At 51.1% G+C, this 20,205-nt stretch overlaps 1 protein-coding gene across 5 annotated transcripts in view; it reads right to left on the reverse strand.

Annotated features, from left to right (window-relative positions):
• Positions 1-397: 397 nt before the first annotated feature.
• The window catches only part of JCAD (junctional cadherin 5 associated), a 37,744-nt gene continuing 17,936 nt past the window's right edge, over positions 398-20,205 (reverse strand). For 3 of the 5 annotated variants that reach the window (XM_081553987.1, XM_081553984.1, XM_081553985.1), the window contains 2 exons: positions 7,531-11,132; positions 398-2,083 (listed from right to left, as the gene is read on the reverse strand). In XM_081553987.1, the coding sequence (XP_081410113.1) occupies positions 2,049-2,083; positions 7,531-11,132 (3,637 nt within the window). In that variant the 3' untranslated portion in view covers positions 398-2,048. Of the gene's footprint in view, positions 2,084-5,993; positions 6,099-7,530; positions 11,133-20,205 lie in introns of all 5 variants that reach the window. The other 2 variants (XM_081553982.1, XM_081553983.1) reach the window with 1 other exon arrangement.

Genomic DNA, 20,205 nt, shown 5'->3' on the forward strand with positions numbered 1-20,205 from the left:
TTAAAAGATGTTTTAGATGGAATCAAAGACTATAAGGGGAAAGTCAGAACCGGTAACATGTATGGACATACACGACACACACGTGTCTATATGCATGTTTATGTACATACATGATGCATGTGTGTGTGCATATGTGTATATACATATACCCTCTCTCATCTGCACCTAAGAGGGATGTACACCCCTGCACAAGGACCCCCAGGTGGCTGCTCCCACTGGTACCAGATGACTCCAGTGATTTTCCTGGCAGAGGCCTGGCCCGTCATCCCCACAGGTTGTGAGAAGCAGAAAAGCCTCTAATTTCACACGAACCAAAATCTGGAAAGGAGTGACCATGAGAAGCAGGGAAGAAGCAAGGCTGTGGAGAAGTGGATTTGAAAAGACTTCTCGGAACTGCTTAGATTCTGTGTTGTTTATTACTGTCCAAATACATGAAGTTCTGATGAAATAAAATCATATGGTACAGATAAAAACAGGCCATGAGAGCCCAGAGTTGTTTTAGGGCCAAATGGCAGACCACTCAACAGTTCACATTTTAGGAATTCAAAATGCTTAAAAATGGATAAGGTGGTTTCTGAAAAAGAAAGAGAAAGAGAAGGAAAAAAGGAAGAAAAAAAGACGAAAAGGAGGGAGGGAGGGAGGAGACAGAAACCATTGAGGAAATGTTAGCTCATGAGAAAGTCTGACTTAGAAAGAAATGACAAACGCGTAAAAAAAAATGCATAAACTTTGTGCAGATTAATGCAATAGTAAACAGCAGAATACATAGGCCTCATAATACTTCTGTAATGGCATACATATAATGTCTCTAGCACTTTTGGAAAATATGCAGATGCTAATTAAAGATCATTCTAGATAAAAATACACATTTCTTTGAAGGGACGATGGGGGTGAGGGGAGGGGGATCTGGTCTCAGGGCACAACCCCGCAGACGAACAAAGATGAAACTATGGGGGTTTTTTGGTAATTCTAGTGAATATGGCAGCAAAATTTGTCGTAAGGATGTTGGCTGGTTTTAAGAGGGTTATTTTCAAATATAACCTTATAGCTGCATTTGTAAAAAAAAAAAAAAAAACTTTGTGAAAAGTTAATTTTATTAACCCTGAAAAATGTCTCTATTGACATCTCTTTCTAAGATAAACTAAGAGTAGCAAGAGTTGTGAATGGGTGAGGGGTTTATGCTTTAAAGCAAATGCGAACCCTCTCTGGGTTCCTCTCACACAAAGGGATACAGACTCTTAAATACAATAAACTTCCTTAAAAATCTGCCACCTAACAATTGTTTACATCATAGAAAAATAGCATTTTTTGGTAAAAAGAAATATAGTTACTTTGTTAAAATGGTCTATTTTACCAGCAATTATTTCTCATATAAAGAATTTCTAGACATCCATACAGGAAATAAAAATAGATAATACTGAGTGCAAAGCAGACGATGGCATGTTTGCAGAAGATCAGAGCGTCTCATTGCCGATAAATAATACTCTTATTCATCATGGTACAAGGTTTCATCTTTTGGAAACTTATAAGCTACCGCTTTCATTTGTTGATGGCAAGTTACTTAATAGGTAAAGTGACTTCAGCAGTAGAAGGCCAAATTGATGAGAAATGGATCATACATATGTGCTCACATTTCCCGGAAACTCAAAGTGCTGAAACACTAGCAATGGCCTACGTCCCCCAAACTCCCTAAAGTGAGCGTGGACAGCAAGCCACAGGGATTCAAAGAGGGATTTATGACATTCTTGGTCCTTTCAAAAATCATTCATTAAACCACCCACGTTTGAGTTATCACATATAGCCAGACTAACACCACTCTATCAGCTTGGCTAAATCCATCATTAAGGAGGGTCCTTGTGACTCTTCTAAATATAGGTATTAACCCTTCGTGCTATAAAAACAGATGCTTTCAACAGACTACTGCTTTATTTCCACAGAGTGACTCTGTGGGGTCAATGTGTGTCCTGGCCATGGGGCAGGATGGCCCAGTGAGGTTCCTCCCAGGTGGCGGGGCAAAAGATGCGGCCCCACACTCCAGTCGTGTGCCATCACACCCTCTCCACCCTGCTTGGGTCATAGGAATCTGCAAAAAAAGAAAACAAAAGAAAATGAGTAGTATATTCCATTGGTCTGCTTTCTATTTAATCCTCAGCCCAGAAACAAATGTGTAGGGAGCCAGGCCCACAGGTGTCGAGATGTTAATTTTCAGACATCTCACCGACCTTATTTTTCACCAGGGGGTAAATAGCTATCATCTAAAGGCTGTTTTTTAGGAACGGGTATGACCCATGCCTAATCACAGATGGGAAATGGGGGCAGCTTAGTATTTTGACGGTCCCTTCCTGTTGTTCACAGGGAACATAATTCACTTTAACTGCAACTCTTGTAAAGCAGTAGTGACACTCTCAGCTGACGCTAAGCAGGATATTGTGTGCATGTACGTTGCAACTCTTAAGGAAAGCTTGCTGTGGGATGTCTGTCCTTGTGACCACTGATGTCCCAGGGGGGCCTGAAACCCTGAGAACTGGGCCTGGTAATGGCAGGCCTCCTGTCTCTGACCCCACAGCCAGCAAGCAGGCCCCAGGCTGCAGGCTTGCCCGTCAGCCCTCCACACACTTGAATGTGTGTGAGTCTGCATTGCCATGCTGATCCACTCTACAGCTATACACACAGGGCCCATGAGGCCCCGGTTTCCAAAAAGGGACATCATACAATAGAACAATGGTCCTAGATTATCACTTGGGCTATGGCTGGGCCCCTCAGGCATCACAGATCTCTGGGGTCCAGGCAAACCTGAGGCTCACATGTGTACTTCCTACGGTCAGAATCTCCTCCCATGGCAGCTCAAAGGGCTCCTAAGTTCTTAAGAGCAAACATGTAAGAGGTCTGGAAGGATGGTACAATTTAACAGGTATTAAAACTGTCACAGAGTCATCGCTTCCTCAACTCCTCTGGACGACAGTGCGTTCTGAAGGCCACACAGAGTCCCACTTCTCTGGCAGCAAAATGTCTTGCTGTGTCCTCTGCACACCCTGACACTGGAGGAGGAAATGGCAACCCACTCCAGTATTCTTGCCTGGAGAATCCCCTGCACAGAGGAGCCTGGAGGGTTACAGTCCATGGGGTCACAAAGAGTCAGACACGACTGAGTGACTTTGGGCTTCCCTGGTAGCTCAGCTGGTAAAGAATCCACCTGCAATGCAGGAGACCCCGGTTCGATTTCTGGGTCGGGAAGATCCCCTGGAGAAGGGATAGGCTACCCGCTCCAATATTCTTGAGCTTCCCTGGTGGCCGAGATGGTAAAGAATCTGCCTGCAATGCAGAAGGCCTGGCTTAGATTCCCAGGTTGGGAAGATCCCCTGGAGGAGGGCATGGCAACCCACTCTAGTATTCTGGCCTGGAGAATCCCCTGGACAGAGGAGCCTGGCTGGCTACAGTCCATGGGGTTGCAAAGAGTCGGACATGACTGAATGACTAACCCTTATACCACACACCTTCTTGACTCCTTGGGATGTATTTATGATGTGACACCACAACTGCGACAACTAAGACAGTGTTCATCGCACTTGGGACAGGCTCTGCTTTTAGGAAGCGGTCTGCTGCTCCTCAGACACTTACGGCACCAAGTGCCCGTCTCGTTGAAAGCAGGCAGAGATCCCATGAACAAGCTGCCTCCTGCAGGTCTATACTTAACACCCACTGTGACAACACAGGTCTTAGCGGCTGAGCATCTCTCTGCTCGGCTGGCCTCATTCAGTGCTGATTCTGGGGGACCCCCATAAGCAAAGATAAGATGGAGGCGAGTGGTCACAAAGGGATGAAAGGGTGCGCTGGTGGTGGGGAGAGGCCTTGAGAGGCTGAGCCTCCAGAGACACAGAGCCCGGCCCCCAGCAGCCCACCTGAGGGCAGGTACGTGCAGACCGCCCTACAGGATGTGCCTGCAGCCCGACTCCCACAAGGGCTGAAGTTGAGGGCCCAGAGACAGAGAACCACAGAGAGAAATCAGTATCACCAAGGACTCCTTCTTTAGACCATGGAGGGTCGAGGTTCAATAAAAATACAATGTGAGCCACAGTATGTTAAAAGTTTTTAGTAGCCATGTTAGGGCAAATGAAAGGAAGCAGGTGAAAATAGTTTTGATGGTGCATTTTATGTCACCAAATATATCCAAAATATTATCATTTCAACAGGTAATCAATAAAAATTACTGAGACACTTTAGATTTTTTTTTGGTGATGTCTGAACTCTGGCATGTGTATCACACATTTACAGCCCATCTCAATTGGGACGAGCCATGTTTCAAGCGCTCAGGAGCCACGTGTGACCAGGACCCACCATACTGGCCAGCAGAGGTGCCAGAGAACAGGGAAGTTATGCCCCTCCTGGTTCCTGCGGGCACCGTGTCGGGGGAAGACAGATCACTAAGGGCCACCCTGGTGGATATTTCGTGTATGAACACCCTCAAAGGCTACCGCCTGTGAGGATGTGCTGATATCCAGCCTTCTAATGGCATTATGTGGCTCCCCTCAAGCTTGCCCCTGTTATCCCTACCCCAGGCCCGAAGAGGACAGGCTGTCCCCACTCTCCTCCTGAACATGTACCAGGAGAGCGGCCAGCGGAGGTGGATGGGACCAGACCAGCAGGCTCAGACACTGATGCGCCCGGATTAAGCATCTGACATAATCCGTCCAGCGGAGATGAGATGCTATGACCTGAATTAGTTTTGAGCTGCTGGATTTCTTAGCCAGATCTCCCCCCCACCAAAGAACACTAAAACAATGTTAGCATAAACGACTGTCTTTAAGCTGAAGGCAAGTCTTTATGATATGATGGGTACATAACACAGATAATAAAGTTCTAGAAGGATGTGTGTGGAGGGGGAGGGCGGTTTACAGATATATGAGGTATGATATTGTCTGAAAATTCCAGGACAAAATTTGAATTTAAGTGGGCTGTGAATCTGGGGCAGTGAAGCGGGTCCCACACCCTCCCTGAGGTGACAGAGGCAGGGGTTGGGCAAGGATGGAGATGATGACTTTTGTGTTTAAAATTATAAAAATACGTCAAAAGGAAAGAGTCCAAAAGCTTATGAGCAACAAGGCTTTACTACCTCAATTAAGGCCTCTCAGAAGGACTGGCTTTGCACACTAAGGCCTGGTGACCAGCATGTGAAAGGCTGAAGGGGGGTACCTGAGTGCCTGCACACGTGAGGAATCGCCCTCATGGGTCTCACTATGTGGCCACTTCAGGAAGCCGTCACCACAGGGAGCTCTCTGCCTTGAGATTTTTGGTCATCTTATTGTGTATTAAATAGCAAACGCACCAAACGGAGTGGCAAAAAAGTAACTAAAATTTCCAATGGTTGGAAACTGCGGTTACAAAATAGATAATAAAGTCACAGGTGAGGGCGTCTGAATGGCTGGTTAAAATGGAAACTGACATTACCTGGGGGATTTCAGATACCCGTCTGACCCCATTCACATGCTGGATGTTCAGGCTGAGAATTGAGGGAGAGCTGAATGGAACTAGAAATTTTATAACACATTCCCCAAAATACGTGGCCAGGGATGGAGGCATAGAAATCTTTACAAACTGATGTTTTTCTTATAACAGGACGCATCTTCATTTAAAATTCTTGTAATTCTCAGGAGGACTAACACACCCAGCCTGATTTATTTTACAGATAAGAAACTCACTTTAAAAGCCTACGGCATAGGGGACATACATACATCTATGGCTGGTTCATGTTGATAAGTCTGACAGAAAACAACACAATTCTATAAAGTAATTACCCTTCAATTAAAAGAAAAAGCCTATGATGGCTTTCCAACCAGCACTTAAAAGCCAGGGGGTCTATTCTTGGTGGGGGTGGGGGGAGGTCTCCTGCTGCAGCCTCACAAAGCCCAACGGCTCACAGATGGGCCATGGAGCTCTTTCCACGTAACGGCCGAGGCTCCACACCCGTGACGCTCTCTCCCACAGCAAAGACCAACCTGGTCACTCAGATGACCCAGGACGGCCCTGACAGATGGCTTCTTTCGATCCTGGTTTCCGTGAGAGGGTGGGAGCATTAAGGATCTCTCTGCATTTGGGGAAAACTGAAAAAAGTGCAAAGGAGATTTTTTTTTTAATTGAACAAAAATTTCAGGATTCTTCCAGCTGAAACAAGTGATCTTTCCATCTCCTTTTAAACCCCTGATTTCAAAACAGGAAGCAGAGCAGCAGGGGTGGGGAGGACCACCCTGTCGGGGCAGCTAGGCAGACGGAAGGGCCTGGCTGCCAGGACGGGCTGGGGTGGGGGCAGCGCCACGCCACTGAGGACAGGGCACCCTTGCCCCTCCCGGCAAAAAGGCCCCTTCCAGTCGGTAGTTCAAGAAGGATGCCTCCCGTCCCCTCCTTGAACCATGTCTAGGGAATATAACTGGTAATATCATTGATAAGCCCCAGGCCTGGACCAGAAATTCCCAGGGTTCTCTCGCCTGCTTTTGTCAGAGCTAAGAGGGTGAACTGGTGTTTGGGGGCACCATGTCCCTGCTGTGGGAAGCTGCCCTGTGGTCTATACAATGAAGACTGGAGACCTGCAAAGATGAGAACACGCGGGGCTTCGGGTCTGCAGGAGGCTGTTGCCAGAACCGGCTCCCCTGGGCCAAGTGATCAGAGCTGAGGGGCTGGAACAAACAGGGTGGGCCTGTGAGCTTCGAGGGGCGCATGGGCTGGTGCTGAGAAAGTACAAACTGCTAATTCTGTCTAAACCTCTCAGGTCTTTCATGAATGGTGTGGTGGTGAAGAGAAAACAACAGAGGACAAAGGATTCGGTAAGAATCCCAGGGCAGGAAGTTTACTGAATCACTCGGGTATGTCTTTTCTCATTAGGCTAACTGAGCAATGCAGGTTATTCCCTTCTTGCTTCATTCGCTTCAGTCGTGTCCGACTCTTTGCGACCCCATGGACTGTAACCCTCCAGGCTCCTCTGTCCAGGGGATTCTCCAGGCAAGAATACTGGTGTGGGTTACCATGTCCTCTTCCAGAGGATCTTCCCGACTCAGGGATCAAACTCACGTCTCTCATGTCTCCTGCATTTGCAGGCAGGTTCTTTACCACTAAAACCACCTGGGAAGTCTGAGGGTTATCTGGGGGAATGTCTGTTATCTGGGGAGAGAACAGAATACAAACGCCCTGGTCTCCTAGGACACCGATCAAGGTGCCTACACCCTGGCTGGCATAGCTTACTGATGTACCTCTTCACAGTTAGGGGCCCCAAGGGTGCTTATATAGCTAATTTTATCTAGTCACTTACATAGATATGTCTATGAAGACTGGATCATTTAAAATACACTGCAAGGTCTTACTATTAAGAGAAGCTTCTGGATAATTCTTGGGTAAAATGAAGGCTCTTTGGGCACCATGATTCACAGGGTCGACCAGATCTTTTCTGAATCTGCAGGTTTCATCATCCACCCACTAGGTATTTTGATGCTCTCAGGATGTGAAACGCAACCTGAACGCCCGCCCCTCTGCCTGACGCCTCACCTGGGCACCAGAAGTCCCGGCTGCCGTTCTCCTCCCTTCGTGCTGCCGGATGACCGTCTGCTTCCAGTGACAGAGCCCCTTGGGGGTCGGAGAGCTTGTGCCCAGCGCTGGGAGCCACCAGGCCTCCCGGCCATGCCCCGGGGCCCCTCTCGGCCTTGGGCTCCTCTGCGGAATCCGTGCCCCGGGACGTCAGGAGCCTCATCCGAGACACAGAGCTCACCTCCTTCATCCTCATCAGGCGGTCGGGGTCCGCCCTCCTGGGCGGCGAGGCCAGCTTCTCCTGTAAACTTTCGATCACTCTGGAAGTGTTTCGGAGCCTCTTTTCTGAGACTGCCAAGTTTGGGGTCCTTTCTATAAAGTGGAACAAGGTGGACCTGAAGGGTGGCTTTGTCTCCGCGTCCTTGGGAAGGAAAGGCTGGGACTCCGGGGGGCTGGGCAGAGATTCGGGGGCCTTGCTGGGGATGGCCTCGTCCACACCCGCGGGCTCAGAGGCCCGGGGAGCCTGCCGGGTGCTGTCCCTCTCACCTACGAACAGAGGGCTCTTGGTCCAGCCGCACCTCCTCCTGCCATAGAAGGCGTCGGCGGGTGCGGTGGACTCACTGGGCTGGGCCAAGCTGGCTGCTGCCTCCTGTCTGGGGGACTCGGGCCTGAGGGCACTTCCATCGGGCTCAGGGTGCCGGCTCTGCCCTGCCCTCTGGGCGCCTGGCAGCAGGGACTCCACAGCCACCTCGATGCCCAGGATCCTGGCGGCCCTGGCTTCGAGGGACTCATTTGGGGGGATTTCTATTGCACTGGCGTCACCCGGAGACCCCGCTAGCTGGCTGGTACTCTGCTCCTGCACCAGCGTCAGCCCCACAGACCTCAAGTCTGGTGCAGACAGGCCTCGGGATTTGCTGGCAAGAGAGAGGGGCGCCCTCGTGTTCCCCTGCTCCCCACCGGCCACCCTCAGAGGGCCGGCTGCGCTCAGCTCCACAGCTCCGAGACCACCAGGGAGATTCTGGCTGGGCGGGGGCTCCCTCCGTTCCGCTGGATTGGGTGGGGGCTTGGGTTTTGCATCATTAAACCCAGAAGATATTGCTCGTTTCACAGGCCTTGGGCTGACTGCCAGCTGGGCCACCCTGTCCTCAACCTCTCGGTCCCCGTCTTTGGCAATCCAGCTCCCGGGGGGTGACAACCACACGGAACCTCTGCCTTCTGCCTGCCAGGGCCTGGGGGACTGAGGCCTCCCCTCCTCGCTCCAGCTCTCGGACTTGCTCTTGACTCTGCCCGGCCTGGTCCTGGGGTCCTCGGGCACTATGTCCTTCAGGAGGCCCGGACGCTGGGGTAGCGGGTGGGCACGGCTCCCCCAGGGCAGCTCTGTGTCACTGTCCTCACTGCCACTACCATCACTGCTGCTGTCACTGCTCCCTTCCTCCTCCTGAAGCTCCTTGTTGAAACTTTCTAACTGGCTGATCAAGTCCCAGGGGCGGCGGCTCACGGGCTTCAGGAGGAACTGCCCGAACAGCTGTCTACTGTTGCAGGGGCCTGTGGTCTCCCCCTTGATGACCTCGCCCCTAGACACGGGGCTGGCTCGGCGGCCACGGCCATCCGAGCCCTGCTGACCCAGGCTGGCCCTTGGCGCGGGGCCCTGGTTCCGGGACCAGGAAGACCCGGAGAAGGCGCTGTTGCTGGACGGGCTGAGGGACCCTTGACTTTTCGGGGAATGAGCCCCGGGCCTCTGGTTCGGGTCACTGGATGCCAACGCCATGTGCATCTGAACCTCGAAGGGTGCGGGGTCCAAACACCTTGGAGGCAGCACGGGGTCGGGGGAGCCCCCTGGCCTCTCCCCTGGGAGGGGCTGCAGGCTCTGAGGTTCGTGAGCGAAGCTGGTCTGTGTTTGCTGGTCTCGGAAGTGGTGCCCGGGCCATGGGCCGGGCCATACGAGCGCGCAGTGCTTTGCAGGGTTAGGGAATCTGAGGTCATCTGCTTGCCGGCCCCCTCCCGGGCCCCCCGGGTCTGGTCTTGGCAGCTCTGTCCTTGTGGCCATGCTGCCCGTGAGCGCCTGGAGCTCCAGGTCAGTGGAGGACAAGCTGAGCACACTCTGCTCCTGCAATGCCGCGCTCTGTTTCAGGTCATTGTTGTTCGTGTCCGTACCTGGCAGCTGGGACTCTGATTTCACTGGGATGGAAACCAAACAAAAGATCGTCTCACTTGTTTTTTTCTTTGAGCTTCTCTTGGGCTGCAGCCCTGTCTTGAACTTTCTGAGCTGGGTCTGCATTTCGCAGGAACTCTCACCCTGGGGGCTTGGGGAGGACACGAGGCTTTCTGGATATTCCCGTGGGCTGCCACTTACGTCGGGCCGCTTTCTCTGTGTAACAACGCAGGGGTCTCTTTGGTCAGGAGAGCTGCCATCTTCTCCATCCCTGGGGGGCTGGCCCCACAGCCACGGGGGGCTGGGATCATCAGGGACGGAACCCCTCTCCCTCCTTGATGGGCCCCACACGGCCCCCTCCTGCTGCAGGCTTCTTGGGTCAGGGGCAGGGACCGCACCATCCAGCTTCATATCTTCCCAGAATCCATGGGGTCGGGCAAGTTTAATGTGTCGTATCCGTGGGTCGTCGAAGGGAATTATCAGGATGGAGCTGTCATAAGCCGTGGTGGGGTGGGGCTGCAGGGGGATGCCGACAGGAGAGCATGAGCTGGCCCCCCACTCACTCCTAGCTTCCCGGGAGCCAGAAAGAGGCTGACCGCCGGCAGCAGGCTTCTCCATCAGATGCTGCGGTACCCGGCGGCCTCCGCCCTCATGCCTGGGCACCACCTCCTCTGGGCAGGGGTGTGCGGCAGGCTGTGGTGGTGACTTGTACGAGGGTGGGGGCACGTACACGGGGGGTTCCAGAGCAGGGTCAGGCCCGTAGAGGTCCTGCCTGGCACTGTTCGTCCTGCCCAAGTGGGCAGCCCCCGGGTCTGGCTGCCGGCTGTCCGTGTAGCTGCCATTTTCTGCTCCGGCCCTGGAGTGTGGCTGGGAGCCGTAAGACGGGGGCTTGAGGGGTCTCCCAAACCTGGGCCGGGGCAAGCGGACCGAGGTGCCAGCCTTCTCGGGGTTCCTGGTGGATTCCAAATTGGAAGCACAATTTGGAGGCTGAAGTGGCACTTTAGGGACACCTGGTAAATGGCCATCGCTCAAAGGGATGGGGACCTCCACGCAACTCAGGCTCTCGGGGGAAAGGACTCGAGGCAGTGATTGGGACTTCCCTTTGCTCTGGGAGGTCAGCCCGTGCTCCCCAAGCACGAACGGGTACAGGTCCTCAAACAACTTCTCGCCAACACAGTCCGACATCTGCCTCCCTAGTCTTGGGGGCTGGTTCCAGCTTCCAACGCTGACGTCCTGCCATCTGGCGGGACCCGCCATTCCCAGCTCGTCTTCCCAAACAGCCTTCTTCATCACGTGCTCAGACCTTCCTCCAACTTCCCAGGGACCCTCCCTCGGGTGCGCGGGCAGGCTGGGGGGCGGGCCTCGGCCCCCTGGGTCCTCCCGGGCCTCCTGCTCTCTTCTCCTCCAGTAGGCGTGGCTGCGGCCAGTCAGAGGCTGCGAGGACCACGCAAGCACCGGCTGATGGTAGAACCTGCAAGACAAAGGGCCACAGGTTACACCTGGAGGAAGCCCACGGGAGCAGCACGCACCTCTCTGCCTATGTGACCGTGTTCCGAGTCAAACTCAGGTCAGAACCTTTGAAAGACACATTTCCAACCACAGTACTCATTCACTTGAAAGAAATCGTGGCCCAGGAATTACAGCTGGAAGGAAGCCACATGTTTTGCCATCGTGGACTTAAGAGTGGCAGTGACATGCTGCCCACAAGAGCATTAGGACTAGATTTGTATCTGAGTGATGCCTGAAATGCCCAAGAGACATGGGTGAGCCCAGAGCAGGGCTTTTCAAGTGTGATCCTGGGCGCCTGGGGTCCACCCCCAGCTCAGACCGGAAGATCTCGCTTTCTGGGAGCAAGTACGGGAACCTGCTTCCAGCAGGTGCAGGAATCCCACCCCTGATGCTGACTCTGAGGCCTGGGGGTACTCTGTAAAGGGTACTCCTAACAGGTCCTGGGTGCTGTGGCTACTGTGGATCCCAGCGACCCCTAACGACCATCACGGCCAGTGGGCGTCAACCACAACTGCACAGCAATCTGGGGACCCCACCACTCCCGATGCCCAGGCAGCATCCCAGCTCTGACTTGTCAGAGTCTCAGAGGCAGGTGGGGAGCCAGGTGGGCCCCCAGCTCTTCCCAGCATGTGACTTGGACAGCCCCTCGGTTCTAGCAGAGTTTCCACACCTCTGTGATGGTAGGAACCACCCAGGGGGCTCATTAAATATACACATTACCAAGTCCTTGCCCCCAAAGTTCCGATTTAGTAGGTCTGGGTTAGGGTCCAGGTGTTTCCCTGGTGGCTCAGATGGTAAAGAATCCGCCTGCCATGCGGGAGACCCAGGTTCGATCCCTGGGTCGGGAAGGTCCCCTAGAGGAGGAAATGGCAGCCCACTCCACTATTCTTGCCTGGAGAATCCCAAGGACAGTAGAGCCTGGTGGGCTACAGTTTATGGGGTCGCAAAGAGTTGGACACGACTGAGACTAACACATCTATTTTAAGCAAGCTGTCAGGGGCATCTTTTCTTCAGGGCAATGGGGGAAACACCGCTTGGGCTGACTTTTGAGACTGACAGAGGAAGCGGGGTCTCCGCTTGTGGGCAGAGCTCTCTGCCAGGCGAGGAAGGGCAGCACTGGGAGTACCCGAGGACAGCCGACCCCAGGCTGCCGCCCGCCGCCTGGCTGTGCATCAAGATTTCCTTGTGAGCCATTAAAAAATACTACTACCCAGGTCCCTCCCACCCCAGATGGGGGAATTTAATCTGTCTAGCCAGAAGCCTGGTACCTCCTCGAATGACTCTAACACACACCCTGAGTTGAGAATCACTCTTCTAATGGAGCCAAGGAAACAACCTGAAGAACCCTGGCACAGTGTGCAGAAATATTAAGCTACTGACCACAAGGGAGCAGAGACTAGGACTGTAACCCAGAAAACCGACTGGGCAGAAGGAAGCCTGGGGCGCTCCATGAGCTCGATCGGGCATGGGCTAATCCAGAAAGGTTTCAACTTTCTTTGAAACTAGAAAAGGTTTCAAGCAGCTAACAGTGCTGCTTGCTTTTCACATTATAGAAGAAACACACATTCTGTCGTTTTCTGCCACCTGTCAACACATAAAGCAATTATCCTTCTGTTAAAAATATGTAAATAAATAAAAATAAAAGTAATATGTAATTTATTGCTGAACATTTGGAAAAATACAGGAAAGAATAGAAATCAAAAGTCACTGGCAGTCCTTCTCCCCAGAGGTAGTCACTGTGCTTTACAGCTTCTAGTATTTGTGTGATGACGTGGGCTTTGCAAACAGCCTCAATGTCACTCTACTAGGATCGGGCTTTCTGTGAATGTTTCCCAACAACTGTGTCACAAACAACAGCTGACATTCACATGGTGGTGACAGCCCTCCAGATCCTCACTTGGTGCTCTCCTAACTCCCTAAGCTCTGCTAGCACCCCTCTGAGGTAGGAGGAAATAGTCACAGAGAGGCTCAATGACTCTCTCAAGTCACACAGCTTGTAAGTGGTGGGAGAAGAGTTCAAACCCAATGAAGGTGACCATAAAGCCCGTCAGCCACCACGTTCTACTTCTTCCAGCATAATGACAGATTCCTCAGGTGCACAGTTCCAGTGGGAGAATAGCCTCTCATGAGTCATGCTTTATTTAGCCATCACCCTGCTGTTGGACATCCATGCTCTTGTTGTTCAGTCACTAAGTCGTGTCTGACTCTTTTGCGACCCTAAGGACTGTAGCCCACCAGGCTCCTCTGTCCATGGGATTTCCCAGGCAGGAATACTAGTGTGGGTTGCCATTTCCTTCTCCTGGGAATCTTCCTGGACCAGAGATCAAACCCATGCCTCCTGCATTGGCAGGTGGATTTTTTTTTACCACTGAGCCACCAGGAAGACTTGGATATCTGTGTCACTTGGTTCTAAAACACTTTGGAGAAATGCTATTCGCCATCACTAATCGTGTCTCAGGTCCTGGAGGATCAATCCTGAGAGAAGGAATCAGCAGGTCAGGGGATCAGGTTATCCCTGCCGTGCGATCTGACCACAGATTGGCCACGCTCCTGCCCGTAGCCTGGAGCAGAGCTGGTCCCGCTGGACTGTGCCCGCATCTGATCATCAGGGCTGATTTGTTTTTACACTAGAGAAATGAAAGTAATCTCTTTTTGGTCTCCATTTGCATTTCTGTGATTACTAGTGAGGATTACTTTTTTATGAGCTTTGGTGCCATTAAACCACATTTTGTGGTTTGGAGTGATTTCTATGCCACAGTCCACTTTCCAGTTGACAGGATGGTACCGAAAGCAGGGAGGACGCCCACCCCCCGCAGCCACAGCAGGTGATGGCCTGGGGACGAGGCACTGTGGGGCATGGGCTGAAGGTGGGACCCCCCCCACCCCCACCCCCACAACACACAGGCAGAAAGAAGGGCTGTTCTACAGGAGCTAGATGGTAAATAAATGGTAAAAAGCTATTACTGTCATTATTATTTTGGAACTCACTTCTTTGCCTTAAAAAGTGAAGGCAGCTTCTCACATCCTGCATCCCGCTCCCTGGCCCCCAACAACTTCAGCAGCCACTTAGTAAAGCTGAGTCATGGGTTGAAAAAGCAGAAAATGTCTGAAATGGATTGGAGGTAAAGTGTTTGCCAGAACCGCCTAACTGCTTCTGCATTTACTACACACACACAGTGCAAGCTGTTTTAACCCTGCCCACAGCTGAAGGTCAAGTTCTTTGTTGCCTTTGTCATCATCACAGGGTGTTTGGGGGCATTTAGGTTTTGATGACTGACAGAGCCTTCCTCGGGTCGGGTTCTATGAGGACTGGTCCCTGTGGAAGCCGCCTCACTGGCCTCTGAGAGCGTCGCCCCCACCCTCACCCCCAGCCAATCCAGCACAGGGCATCCAGGGCTCAGAAGCTAACACTCCTGTCCTTAGGGACACCCTCTGGCTGCCTGTCCCGAGTCTGATACCGACCATGAACTATGGTGCACCTACTGGCTTCAGGGTCTTAGACTCTGTGCCAAGTCCAAGGGCAAGACTCAAAAGTGTAGCTTAATAAGATGCTACAATCATTGCAAACCTAGTTAAGAGAGTAAAACAAACCACCCGGAGTGTGTGGTCGATGCCCAGCATAGGAATCTCCTTTCCCATTTGTTCTATAGCTGACGGTGAGAGGGCTTCACCCTCCACACCCACTGACTGGCTCCTTTCAGACCCCTGAACGTCTGGGGCACTTGGCTTCACAGAAAAGACCATGCTGCCTGGCTTTTGTTCACTTGCTCAACAGACATTCTGGTTTCCCGGTAAATGCGTGATCTGTTAAATACCAAGAGGGGCTGAAATCCCAAGGTGAGATCTGCCCACGTCTGGGCTACGGGCACAATCGGAGACTAACAGAGGACGACAGAAACAGGACAAGCACATAAACAGGCTGCAGCTACCTACACCAGGAAGGGGGTCAGCTTCCTTCCCGCTGAAAATTGTGACATCACCTTAACTTCATCCAAGCTGCCATGTGTAATTAATCAAGGTGGCCAAGCATTCTGGGCTAAACTTTTTTTTCCCATTTGCACCATACACCAAAATCCCAGTTTAAGGAAAACACAGGGCCACTTGGAGAACTTTAAATAATCTATTTTAACGAGTATACATGACATAGAAAACTATAAAGCGATTATTTCACCAACATCTAGTGTGCACCTAGTCTGAGCCTGGCTCTGACAGGCACATATGGACCCACGTGGTGACAGTTCAGTTGAATTTCTCCTTCACATACATTATCAAGCTGGATAGTTGCTGGTTTCAATGTCTGATGTCCAGTAGCAGCTAAAACATGTGTTACTTCATATGGTTTCAAAGCTAGGAATGTGTTTTCTGGTACCTTTGAGGAAATAAGCTGAGATTAAATTTTTCTTTTTTTAAGCATGAGACTAATAATTTACATTTCTTTTTTTGTTAGTCATTCAGTCATGTCTGACTCTTTTTCGAACCTGTGAACTGTAGCCCGCCAGGTTCCTCTGTCCATGGGATTCTCCATGTAAGAATACTAGAGTGGGTTGCTATGCCCTCCTCCAGGGGATCTTCCGCACCTGGGGGCTGAACCTGGGTCTCCTGCATTGCAGGCAGATTCTTTACAGTCTGAGCCACCAGGGAAGCCCCAAATTTATATTCACAAAATGTTAACAATGGGACATTCCACAAAAACATGCTGAACGCATTCAAACAGGGTGGGAAAAAGATAAGGAAGCCAAGTGGAGTGTGTGAGCCCAAATAGTGTCAGCAAGGTCAGGGAGACAAGCAGGGTCTTTGTGCAGAATTCCTGGGAGAAGAGGTCAGAGAGAAGACAGAAGCTACACTTGCGAGCAGCTCCCTGGTCTATCAGCAATGACACAGTGATGACAAAACCACTGATACAGGGTGTTTAGAAAACCTTTGAAACATGAACGTGCGGCAAACAACATGTCTACTGGAAAAAAGGCAAATCTATTTGCTAAAGGTATAAAAGCTGATGATGAAAAACATGAGGAGACCTGTCTGTTCACATGACATTTTCCATGGCAACAGAAAATCCCACCATCCTTTTAGAAAGGAAAAGCCTACTTAGGGCAGCAACGCCATGACTTGTAACCACGGTTCCACCCGCAACAGGACTATCCCTTCCATGGTCCCTAGACCATGGAATCAACACGGCATGGGCTGTGTTACCCAGGCATGATCCTCTTTCCCCCACCAACAAAATCCTGAAGTGGGTCCCCAGGGGGCCTCTGGAGTCTCATCTTCCCTGTAAAGATCGGGGTGGAGGGAGAAGGCCCCACTGAAGAGGTCCCCGGTCCAGTGACTTCTTCCCATCAGCAGGGCGGCCAATCCAGCAGCTGCCAGCACCACCCACCATCACCTTGAAACCCTGGGGCCACATCCTTCAGAAGCCACATCCTCCTCCAGGTGGCTGTAGGTCTTATCCAGGAACACAGTCTGAGCATAAAGGTGGTATGTGTCACTCAAAGAACCTCCCACCCCTTAAAGGAGAAGCTCTCTCCTCCTGGATTGGCAGGGGCACTAGGGCGTCTCTTTAGAGTGATTTGGAGTTATCAGCCCAGAGTTAGGTATTTCTGGGGTGGGGTCAGCCATCTCATGCTACAGAACTTGTTCTCAACGTTCTCTGGCATGGAAGCCTGCAATTTTACTTTTCAGCCAATTGTGGTATATTCAACATACTACAACTGGGTGAATGGCCCTCTGACTCAGAGTAATAGACTAATTTTGAAAAGGGGAGCTATAAGGTCAAGAGGAGGTCATGACAGAGGTTAAGAGGATAGCACAAATTCAAATCCGTCAGAAAGGATAAAGCTGGTCTGGGAACACATTGCACGAAGATCACTATGCAGCCAAGTTTAATTTGAATAAGAATTGCAAGTTGCACTGGCATAGATATAACTAGGAGACATACAACTGCTGGGTCATATGGCTAGCATACCGTTAGGCCTGCTTTTCACAATGTCCTGATGAAGTGAAAAGTGAAAGTCGCTCAGTCCTGTCTGACTCTTTGCCATTCCATGGACTGTAGCCCACCAGGCTCCTCTGTCCATGGAATTCTCCAGACCAGAATGCTGGGGTGGGTAGCCGTTCCCTTCTCCAGGGGATCTTCCCAACCCAAGGATCGAACCCAGGTCTCCTGCATTGCAGGCGGATTCTTTACCATCTGAGCCATGAGGGAAGCCGCCATGTCGTGGTAAGTGAGTACAAATGATTCCAGCTGAGGTCAAGGAGCAGGGAGACTATTTCAGGAGGTTACTGTTTGATTATTTTTTTTTAAATACACACACTGAACAATGGGAATAGGAAGCATAATGAATGACTGGACTGATGAATGATGCTAACTTTAGCATATGGGGGGCGCTAGGGCAGGAAGACAGTCTAGAGTACTCACTGCACACAGGTGACCAAGCAGAGCCACCTGGGAAACCTGCCTGCTGACACTGGAGACGGAAGGCTCCGAGTCCGGGCCGCCCACGCCGGGGTTTGAATAACCGAGCCTGAGTTCAGTTCTACAGAGATGGGCTCAGGATGGGCAGCCTCCTGGGGAGGCGATGGTGCCACGGGGCCAGCCTGCTCTCCTGCACAACCGTGAAATCAGACGTTGCTGGAAGTGGACACAGATTCCTCCTGTGGGGGCCGGCAGCTTTCCACATCATCATGGGGTAGGACTTCAAGAGCCTTTGAGGTCTGATAAAGACCTAAGTCAGAGGCCCTGCCCCAGGAGGGAGGAGGTGTTCGGGGTCATCACTTGGTTTTTATAAATCACTGCCCAGAGCTGTAGTTCTGGGATACATGAGAGCCCCCCTCCCCTTCCGGATGTGGAGCCCACCTCCCCGCCCCCAATACTGGGCAGCTGCCCCTGCACTTACTCCAGGTGACCTGGTGCCTTCTGATGGGTTTCCAGGCTTCAGGGAGAAAGGGCTCAAAACGGAGAAGAGTGGGATGAGAAGACGGTGCCTGCAGTCAGACTACCGGGAAACTTGCAGCCAGTCGCCAGAGAGGGCTGCCCGCTGGCAACAGGGCTGTGAACCATGGGGCAGCTGCCCAGGGTTGAGGGGACCACCGGTGATGCCACCAGAGAGCAGGGTGGCCAACCTGCCAGGAGTGTGTGTGCGTCTTGACGACAGGGACCTGGCTTTGTCACCAGTATCCTCAGCAACATGCTTCACCCCCTCTAGCCTCAGACTCCCCATTGCTATTGAGTTGGTGGTCCTACCATCTTCCTTCTCAAGTGTGTTGGGAGGGATTCATGAAGATAACACATGTCACCTGATTGGCAGAGGGTCTAATATACTAATCCCTTGTTTTCAGCTATTAGTACTATCTGAACCCAATTAATATCAATTCTCAGTGGAGTAGGATCCGTTTCAAAGCTCTTGCCACACATTGTCCAAGGAAGAGGGTGAGGGCCGTGCAGGAAAGAGAGAAAGAGTGAGTGTTTGTCTTTGTGCAGGCTTATTTTAGACTGGGATTGTCCCCTCCTCAGCTGTGATCAATGGGCCTTCACAATAGCAGGAAGCCACGATGTCCTGACTGTCATAACAAGACCCTGCCCCTCCGGCCGGTCTCTAAGGGAGGATCCATAACGATGATGTCCAGTCACCCAGTGTTTAGTTTATTCAAACAAAGCAGGAAGAGCAAGCTGGAACCTAGTAAACCAATAAGTAAGGCAGATTACTCCAGAAGTTTCCTATTTTCTCTGTAATAAGCATATATCCTTATGGATATGGGCTTCCCATATCCATATGGGAAAAGAATCTGCCTGCAATGCAGGAGACCCAGTTTTGATTCATGGGTTGGGAAGATCCCCTGTCCTGGGGTTGCAAAGAGTTGGACACAGATGAGCGACTAACACACTTACGGATATATATGGGCGTTTCTTAGCTTGTTAACTAACCTAGTTCTCTAATTAAAGAAGAAACTCATCACCAACAAGTCTCCTCTTGGTGGTAATGTGGCTCTTAGACAAATGGAGCTCTAGGCTGCACTGCTGCTGTCTTCCCACTAATTCTAGAAGCGCCCCACCCTTCCATCACTGTTTTCTCTGAAGTCTTCCTGGTAATTCTGAAACACCTGTTCACATTGTTCTTCCTGAAATCTCATGTTCAAACAGTCCAACCTGCTTCTTCTCGGGAAAACACGGTGACAGAAGAGCAACACAGGGATGTGTGTGGAGAGAGGACCGGCGTCCAAGCTTCCACTGCTGATGAACAAGAACAAAGTACCCCAGGAGAAGAGTTTACAGCAAGACAGTGGGGAAACAGAAGGTCTGAATCCTCACGTGTGTGGCTGAGACGCCAGCTCACACAACTCATACTTTGCTCGGTGAGGAGGTCAAATTAACAAGGCCTAACACTTAGGAAATGCAGCAAGGAGATGAAACAAGACCAGTGATGTCTGTGGAAGTGTCATCCTGTACAGAGAAAGAGATACATGGAACCAGATGTTAAACTCGAGACATCCCTTTTTAGGAAAGCCATTATAAGCAAGATGGGATTTGAGAGAAGCTTAAAAAGCTTCCCAAAAGGAACTGCTTACCGAATCCAGTAGCACCACCTAGAACGATGTTCACTGAGCAGATGGAAGCCTCCCCAGACGGGGGCCCCAGACCCCACATCAGAGATCCTCCCAGACTGTGGAGTCTCTAATCAGTCACGACTGTGCTGATGACAGCAGGTAATTACAAGCCAGTCTCATGGTTAACTAGCACAAACTTCAGCAGGGATTTCTGGGGTAAGCAGTGAAGAGCGTATTATGGTACAACTTTCAGATTCAAACCTCTGCTATGTTACGTTATTTTACAGCTTCCTCCAATTATATCATTTGAAAGGGAACACAGTAAGGAAACAGGGAATGCCTGATAACAGTGCTTTACAAGTTCCATGGGAGCAAGCTGTTCTGTGTACCCGCTTTTATTTTCCTTAAGCGTTTTCCTGGATATAACCAGCTCATACGTGAGAAACTCTAAGGCAATGGTACTTATCAGTCTTATCATCCTCCTTTTCCCTCGG

Source organism: Giraffa tippelskirchi, chromosome 13, assembly GCF_054371585.1.
Source record: "Giraffa tippelskirchi isolate mGirTip1 chromosome 13, T2T-mGirTip1v1.2.pri, whole genome shotgun sequence".
Taxonomy (NCBI): Eukaryota; Metazoa; Chordata; class Mammalia; order Artiodactyla; family Giraffidae; genus Giraffa; species Giraffa tippelskirchi.